The sequence below is a fragment of the Perna viridis genome, chromosome 9 (genome assembly GCF_037379345.1).
Source record: "Perna viridis isolate PV_CMFRI_1.1 ecotype Kerala chromosome 9, ASM3737934v1, whole genome shotgun sequence".
Lineage (NCBI taxonomy): Eukaryota > Metazoa > Mollusca > Bivalvia > Mytilida > Mytilidae > Perna > Perna viridis.
In genome coordinates, this window is record NC_142453.1 from 36,960,940 (window position 1) to 36,970,377 (window position 9,438).

Sequence of the window (9,438 nt, forward strand, 5' to 3'; positions counted from 1 at the left end):
CCTATTTTCATATGTATGCAGCCTCAAATTTTCTTGATGCTACAACTTAATTATAAATAAGTAAGTGTTTGCTTGTAACTTTTTGTAGAAAGACCCGAAAAAATGAGAATGTCTTAGATTATAACATTTTATTTCCATATTGGCTCGTGTATCAACTCAAGATTTACATATCAAGCCAGATAGTTCTTCAGGGCTAATGTGGGTCGTGAGTTGATCCAAGTGACAGTGCGGGACAATGTACTGTTTTGAATTATTCCAAATTAAAATCTATAAACTATTTCAATTCATATTTTATTGTAATTTGTTCATATATAAACTCATTATATGATTTTTTACCAGAACGTTAATGTCTTAGTCCATGACTTACCATCGACGACGGGCTGCTATCGATAAAACTTCCGTGGACGAAAGGCCAATAACCTAATCAGCCTGGAGCTGATATCGGCTTACAATTTACGACGTAATTAACAGGGCAAAAAAGTCCATATTAATTCCAAACATGTGATAAATCTTTGTGTTTGCAAGGAAGGTAATTATATATATTTTTACAATGATTTGCGGAAAAGAACAGAACTGTTCCTCAACTTAATCATTTCAAAAAGTGCATTCCATTTGTTGTTGAAACTGCAAAATGAATGTTAAATTAATGAGATTAATGTCAATAAACAGTCATTTTTTAATCAATGATTGAGTTGAAACATTTTAAAGTGATTTATATAGAACTGATTCAAAGATGAAGATTTGATTCATTCATGACAGAAACATTGTATTAACACATAGAAAAATATTAATTACTGATTAATAAGAGTTACCTTCTCAAGACAGTATTTACCGATATAAATACAATTAACTTACATTATTTTATATGAAGAGATTGAATTGTCATTCAATATGGATTCAGGATTTTTTGTTGAATTACAACGTCCTTTATTTTAATCATCGTCTAAGCTCTTTTAAAACACCATGTGCCAGAAAATTACAAATTAAGCCCATATAGATAATAATCGAACAGTTTAAATCAAAATTAGCACAATAATCAAACAAATATTCCCCTAGTATACAATGTACCACATAAGTTTGTTTATATATATACGTCACTTGAAAAAATATGTCATTCAAATGAATGCAATGTCATTTTCTCTCACAGACAAGTACAGATCCATGTTTGTGTATTGTCCTTTACTTTATCGTATACATTATTGGTCCGGGAAGGAATAAATTAATGACGCAGTAAAACTTTTTCATGAGAAAATTTTATTTCAGTTCATTGAAACACAAAAGCTTCCGTCCTATTATTTGAAATCATAATCAACATTACCATAAGAATATTTATTAAACAAAATTCAAACAAAAATATAAATAAAAGTTAAATCAACATCAAACATGACAAACTTTGGTGTCTGTTTTTATTTAAATCCACCATTTAATCAGAATTAATTATCATTCCCATAAATGAAGTACTACTGACATGGGGTTCGACGAATATATAATGAGTTTTGGAAGCATGTGAGTACTCTGTTGTCCTAATCCATGCATGGTCATCTTTTTCCATTCTACACAAGGCTGTAATAGACCCACAGTCTCGATACCCTTGGCTTTCGTATTCTCCCGCTCTAGATATTACTGTGTTTTCAATAACTAACTCTGTGAAAGCGTAAAATGAATCAATTGTACAGACGCTCCAAGAAAACAAATAAATTCCGGATATTGGTGCGATGAAAATGCCATCATATTTATTATAATATTCTCCTCTGTTTAATATCGTCTTGTCAAATACCACGGTTGATTTTATTTCGAGATGTTTGGTTTCTGTCAGGATTGCATAGAACGCAATAAACTTCTCTGGTCTGACTACAAGAAAACAACATCTGAGGTTAATATGTAATAATTATATGTTGCATAAAATTTGTAAGTGTAAGTCATTTCTGTTACTTATTTAATGACGAACTCATTTGATTATCTTGTTCTAAAATGTATACAAAATTCTTATTTATAGTCTATTTAATCAGTAGACTACTATCACAATGTTCTGTCCAAGGTCTACGAGTCGTTTTATTTGATAAGGTTACAATGTCAGATCAACATACCTCTTTGCAATTGGTTCGTTTCGTTTAATATCTGAATCCGACTTTCCAAACTTTGTACCACGTTTTCCAGTTCCTGAATACGATTGTCTTGAGTTTTTGTACCATTTGTATGTTCAATTGACATAGAGTGCACCACTGTTAACTGCACAATCATGATAAGAAGTATTTTCGACATAATTCGTTTTTAACATTTATCCGACGACCAGCTAGCTATAGCTTAAACATTTCTATAGAATTCACCGTCTCATAGCAAACAACATCGCAGCAAAATACAGTAGTCGAAATATTAACCAATGAACGTCCGTAAAATGTAACAGAGTGTTTATTATTTCATGGAAACTGTTTGTGGTTATATTTCATCCGCTTTTATCTCATTTTTTTGCAACTTCTTTCAGTTGTCTTTGTTTACGATACCGGATTGACCTAATCTGATGCATTAAAAAATCGACCTATCTGTGACTTGAAAAACGAGTATTCCGCTCCGTTTCTGTGTTTGCGTGTGTGTAAAAGAAAATGTCTGTTTTAAAAAGGAAAGTGTCCTTTTATACAGCAATAATGTAATTTCTTAGTGTATGTATGTTTACTTTTTATTTATGTTTTACTTTTTTCATTGTCACTTTTCAATATGACTCTGAAGTTACCATGCATACTTAAATTACAAAATGCACTACATTGAATGCAATTGTCTGTAACATCTAGGACTATGAATGATCGTTTTTGCAAATTGAAATTCTTACATTAGATTACGGAGTACAGTTGCTTAAAAGCTTTGTTTCGTACTCTAATGGGGGATAGGCAGAGTGCACCTGTCAAGAAATAGACACTGAATTTCATTCACCAGCCTCTTTATATTTAAAGGTTTTATAATGAGTGAAAGCTGAATATCGCAAATTACTGGCCAAAAGTTTTCAATTTCAGTCTCATAATACACAATATTCGGCGCGCTTGCTGTGAGTTTGAAATTAAACAAACGAGATGATAATTTACAATATTCAAATTCAATGAGTTACAAAACTTCCCTTTTCAATTACTCTACGGAGTATATGATCGCTTATCATTCGATCCACTGTTATAGAAATTCTGGAATTATTGGTCTATGACATCAGCCTTTGTCACTATACGTTTCTTTCGACCAATTATATTTCATAGACTATCATACATCAATATCGCCAAAATACCGAACAGCAGTGGGATAAACCAATACTATCTATATACACAATGCAGAGATCCGAAGAAGTTATATTAGAGGTCACATACAAAAAATAACTAAAACTCTAGCAATAAGAACTTACACAAAAAACCGTGAGTAACATCATATGATAGGGAATGGTAAGTATGTCCTGTCCCACCAGCAGACCCGTAATTTTGCAAGTAACTATAACCCAGTATTAGTCTAGTAACGATAATGCAGGTCTCCGTCTATTCACACTAGGGCGAAATCTTTCATTTCGACAAAGTATCATAGTGTTAAGATAGAAAATAATGTGGAAATTGTAAAAAAAATTATCCGAATAAGACAAAATTAAATTAAGATAATAAGAAAGCTTCATAAAACACACGCCATTATCAACAATATATTTGAAACTGCACAGATTTGATTTTGAACTGTTCAACGTGTCATAGTTTTTCTTTCTTTTTTCGTCTACCCCAGAAATGACATTTTATTAGCAACTCGCGGGAAAATCTAGAAAAGCAGAGGACACCTGCACCCTTGATTACTCTTTGATATCTTATAGCAATAAATCATGCGATAAAATTAAACATCGTGCCAAAAACTTACAGGAAGATTTCAGAAGAAATGAAAGGTACCTCTGTGTAATTTCAACGCACTTGAGCTTGCCGTTACCAGGCAAACTTTTTTATCGCGCTAGACTTCTAACAATTAGGCTTCTGGAACATGTTTTCTCAACATATTACTTTATTCTGTATAGACTAAAACTCGAAATAAAATGTATTTTGATACTGATAAGATATGACATTGACATGAGAACGCAGTCATTATCATTTTGAAGTCACAACGGCGATTCATCGATATCACATATTCGTATATTTGTATCACATCGTCCATGATTTGATGTAATATTTGTCTTGTTTGCAGTGTAGTAGATAATACTAATAGTTTGTGGAACATGTTGCGCGCACGAGTTAAATCGTCAAATGTTCATGGCATGAGTGATCATATTTTAATTATTCACGAAAGCCAATTGATTATCCTATTTATTGTATAGATTTCTTTATAATGTACCGGTATTTTCAACATGAACTTTAAATTCTGAGATTGGAGGATTGATATCAAAGTTGTGATGTTTTGTCGGTGGAAAGTCCGAGTGTCAAATTACCGAATTTATTTCACAGTGTGAATTATCGAAATTTATTACACTGGGAACATTCGATAAAACTCGGCTATCTTTATAATAATACCATATGATAGAGACCATTACACAGTTAATAATACTTTTATGTCACAGTCAAACAAAATATTTTATATGTTTATAACTCCTTTTTAAACATCGACATAATATGATGATTGGTCTGTAATGGGTTTTGTTTATTTTCCTAGTGTTACTACATAGCCTAGTGTTACTACATAGCCTAGTGTTACTACATAGCCTAGTGTTACTACATAGCCTGATGTTACTACATAGCCTAGTGTTACTACATAGCCTGATGTTACTACATAGCCTAGTGTTACTACATAGCCTAGTGTTACTACATAGCCTGGTGTTACTTAATATCATTATATATGGATATGCTTTGTCTACCAAAGGATGTGGAAAAAACTTCAACGTGATAGGATGTACTCAGTCGGAAATCAGCAATACACTGTTTTTATAGGTTATTTGAGTATCATTCTGGTGCCCCGAATTTCCGGTGTAGAACGTATTGAAAACTGAAGACTGATATGCATTTGTTGTTTTATTTTCGGAATCTCGAAACGCTGTACTGTAATGCAAAATCTTCTTTTTTATTCCTATTCTTTTATTTCTACACAAAAAATGCTTTGTTTTTGATACTGAACTCAACGCTCTGTAAAATACAAATCTCCATGTATTTGAATGCTAGGACCCATTCTCGTGAAACCTAGGAGTCACATGACTAGACTTTCATACCCTATTTATATTTGTCTTGTTATTTACTACATGTGGTATAACATGTGAACAGACCGATTTACCTTTGAAAATTTATAAACCAAAAATGAACCAATCAATTGCTTTTAATATGTTCAGATTTATCATTGAAAGTGTAAAAAAATGAAAATGGAAAGTAATTAACAGTGATCAGAAACAGTAAAATAATTGAGAGAACTAATAAAATATATCTGTATATCAGATATTTCTGTCTGCTGCCAAGAGAAATCAAACAGCATCTTGTAAGTTAACACTCGATAGCATGTTTTTTATTACTTGATATATTATTATTTTGATCATATCATGAAACTAATGCGATATGGCACGAGGAATTTATTTGACGTAATATGTATATTTATTAGATGGATATGTTTTTTATGTTTTTCTTACATAAGAAATGAATCATACTGTAAACTTTTATACTTGTAATTCTTGATTTTTTTAAAAAATCAAAAGTTTGATACATTAACATATTGATGAAAACATATTCCAAATTTTGTCTTCGAATTAAATGTCAATTTAAATTATCAAATTATTAAATAAAAAAAATACCAAATTTCAGATTTAGATTTTGAATTAATTTTATTTTATACACCCAGAAACAATTATAAAGCGAGTCACAAAAATATCATACATAAGAAAAAAACAAAAGAAAATCAGTAATTAAATAGAACCTATAACAAATACTATGATTTGAACAACATCATATTGCACTGATAGATTTTACATATCATTTTTATAAGGGTTTCTTAAATGGCAATAGAAAAAGCATCGTTGACCACGTCATAACCGGAATCTTCTCTCAGTGAATGGGCAGCTTTGACGATTGCCTGATCTGAATATCTGTACGATTTTAACATGGACAATGGCTTTTTTTTCATAACATCATACTATGAATTAATATTTTTTAATTTTACGGTGTACTCTAATATGAATACGTTTTTAAGCTTAAATTTCTCTTTTTCTTCTTCCAAATACAAAAATACAAGTCTGATATAAAAAGAAGTTTCAAAGAGTAACATTTTACATCCAGCATAATTTTACAGTATTTCAATAACCTGCACAAGTTTGATTTGCTTTACAACCCCATTAGGATGAAAATGTCAGCAAAATGCCACCCATTGGTCTTCAATTTGAACTATCTGAAAAACAAATTCAAAGTATTGTATTTGTAACTTTAACTTACTAAAATGGAAAATAGGTCAAGTCGTATTTTTATTCTTGCTATGAAAGGTTTGAACCTGGTTAGAACCGTCATTTGTCTTAGAAAAGTTCATTTATCTATCGTCTTATATTCTTGTGCACATTTAAACATTCCTTTGTTATTCCACGTACATTATCAGTGTCTAATCCATTTAAGAACTTTTTATTCTGTAAATTACAGGCATATTGTGTTAAATTGAGCAGACCTTAGATTTCGTAGCTATGTCTTGTTTTGTATTGTTCTTGAAATTTAAGGAATAATAATTCGAACGTTAATGAAAAGGAACATAATCCAAAAGAAACGACAAAACATGGATAATAGACAGAGAAACACAAGGAACATGAACTAACCAAAATAACACATAAAAAGAAACAAAATAATTAAGCGATTCGGACTTTACCAAAACTGACAGCAAATGGATACACCAAAATGATATACAAAATGAGATACAAAGAAAACTTGATAGTGGTGACTAGAATTTTGTAGCCACAGAACCTTGTTCCAGAATCTTAATTATAATGTCATGTAAATTCTTTTAGTTTTGACAAAATCTGGCATAACACAATTAGGAGCTGAGATATGTAACTCAATATGCAGGTGCTGAGGTGATGCTGCTACAAATGAAATGAAAGTTGCAGAATGAGAGGTCACCGCATTGTACTTTTAAATTGCCATGAGCTTTCCATTCAGTCCAAACCTAATAGTAAAACAAGATATGAGGCTGACTTCTGAGTATCTGTTGTGTATCCTATCTCAATTCTTTCTGATAGATGCGATGTATGCGCAAATTCAAAAATGAGTACATAAAGTGGTGTAAGACTTTTCGCATAATTCTATAATCATGCCAGACACAATGCTGAATTTTGATGTTTGATGCTTTAAATAAGCAGGCGCCCCCTTGTGTGATTTACTTATTTGTGGTAATACTTTTCTAATTCATTTTACGATGGGCAAACCTAACATGGACTAAATACGAAATGTTGTGGCCACACTCAATTGATATTCTGTTTCCCTTATTAGTTACAACGATGTGTTTTTTATTGTTTTGTTATCACCAAAGATGAGGCAAAAATTCTTACCGATACCAAATTTCAAAACGTATATACAAATACAAAAAAAAACGAGTATTGATCAAAATGGGGAACACAAAGATAGCATGTAATATAAATGTCATTGAACAGAATGTCATGCCCTATTTTTGAATGCTGGTAGCGGTACATCAGTAGTTTATGCTCTGAGTATGAATTGACGAGTGTATTCACGATTCATACTTAAATCCCGACACAACGAGAGGGTAGAATGTTGGAATCACTTGTTTTATGTGGGTTTATGAAGATTGGGCATATTTTGTAAGTGATTCGGTTTGCTGTTTGATATCACTTTCCTGTAAAAATTAAGGTATACCTAGCATGACAATGCATTAACTTCATGTGAAGTATAGGAGATTTTCCCAAAAGTCTCATCGATATCACTTAATTTGTTTTTACTTTTGCGTTTTGCATGATCAGTTCATGTATTTTTTTATTTTGCTGAACGCTTTGGGTTTCCATGTTTCTCAATATTTCTAAATGATAGATATTTCTTATAATCGACATATCGTGTTACAACATATGTTATCGTGTTTCCACATGTGTTAGTTTTATATAATACATGTCTTATTCAGAATGAATCAACATTCCCATGAACGAGTTACTACCAACATTTTTTAAATCATTATATATAAAATGTATTTTTGAGTTATGGGTATAATCCGTCGTCCTGATCCAAGCATGGTCATCCTTTTCCATTTTGCACAGCGCTGTCATTGATCCGCAGTCATGATGACCATGGGTTTCATATTCCCCAGCTACAGAAATGGATGTATTTTCAATAACAAGTTCAGTGAAGATATAGTTGTTTCCTGAAGTACAAACAGTCCACGAAAACATATAGATTCCTGATATTGGGGACACAAAAATTCCATCAAACTCATTGTAATGACCTCCAATGTTCATTATCACTTTACTGAATACAACGGTTGATTTTCTTTCAAGATTGACATTTCCCGACGTGATTGCATAAAATAAGACCGGCTTCTCCTTGTTCTTTTCTGAAAAAATATTAATAAAATGTTAATTTCGAGGTTGCCGAAGTAATCACGTTTTCTATCATAAATCTGAAAATTGTGACTTGTAAATTATATTAGTTTTGAATTAAGGAATTCAGATCTGTTATTTAATATGAAAATATATATATCTAAATTTCATCCATGTTTATGGTATAACTATATATTACCTGATTCAATCAACTGGAGCTATAAATAACTGCATAATAAATAACAAACCGAACCGATGAAATTTAAGCAAGAGTCAAAAGGAAAATCTATACAACAAATGGCAATATCAAGGTAAAATTCGGAACGACATGACTTGGTTCAAAGAGTAATCAAGGGAACCAAGGTTATAGCGGTAATCATAGGAATGTAATGCAGGGACAAAGGCCAGATATGGAAAACAGACAAACAAAACAAAGAACATAAAGTAACTAAAATAATACATACAAAGTAACAAAAGTAAATGAGCAACCCGGACTCCATTAAAAACTGGACACATGGATCAGGTGCACCGGTAGGGTAAGCGTCCTCTGCTTTTCACGAAACACCTGGGAGTTGAAAGGATATGAAACAAGACATGACCTGTAATATATTTTTATAGATGTGTTGACTTTTGATACATCTTACAGTTTATATTCCTTTCAAAGTCGCCGATAAAAATTATGCGACAATTTTTAATATATGAAAGTACTATACCTTTTTGGTTTGTCTCATTTAATATTTGAATCCGATATTCCAAATCTCGCACTAGAATTTCAAGTTCCAGAAATTTATCCTCCATACCTTTTGATTTGGTCTTGTTTTCAATTGTCATGGTAACAACCATTGACATGTGAAGAAGTAATAGGAGTAACATATTCATCTTCATTCTTGTTCTCACAGAACCAAGTAAATCAAATTATATGAACTTCTTTTTCTGAGCCATCA

The 9,438-nt window shown here is 31.6% G+C and overlaps 2 protein-coding genes across 3 annotated transcripts; both read right to left on the minus strand.

Moving 5' to 3' along the window:
* Positions 1–1,234: 1,234 nt before the first annotated feature.
* On the minus strand, positions 1,235–2,414 carry LOC148608232 (complement C1q tumor necrosis factor-related protein 3-like). The gene is made up of 2 exons (XM_088546741.1): positions 2,088–2,414; positions 1,235–1,851 (listed from the first exon to the last, which is right to left on the minus strand). Exons 1-2 carry the CDS (start codon positions 2,260–2,262, stop codon positions 1,424–1,426), a joined length of 603 nt encoding a protein of 200 aa, XP_088402867.1. The 5' UTR covers positions 2,263–2,414; the 3' UTR covers positions 1,235–1,423.
* A 3,364-nt stretch (positions 2,415–5,778) lies between these two features.
* Positions 5,779–9,438, minus strand: LOC148608233 (complement C1q tumor necrosis factor-related protein 3-like). 2 transcript variants are annotated; one of them, XM_088546376.1, is made up of 2 exons: positions 9,295–9,438; positions 5,779–8,508 (listed from the first exon to the last, which is right to left on the minus strand). In XM_088546376.1, the coding sequence occupies exons 1-2, from the start codon at positions 9,377–9,379 to the stop codon at positions 8,075–8,077; spliced, it is 519 nt and encodes a 172-aa protein (XP_088402502.1). In that variant the 5' UTR covers positions 9,380–9,438; the 3' UTR covers positions 5,779–8,074. The 2 variants fall into 2 exon arrangements, with proteins under 2 accessions (XP_088402502.1, XP_088402501.1); XM_088546375.1 differs by having other exon boundaries at positions 9,208–9,438.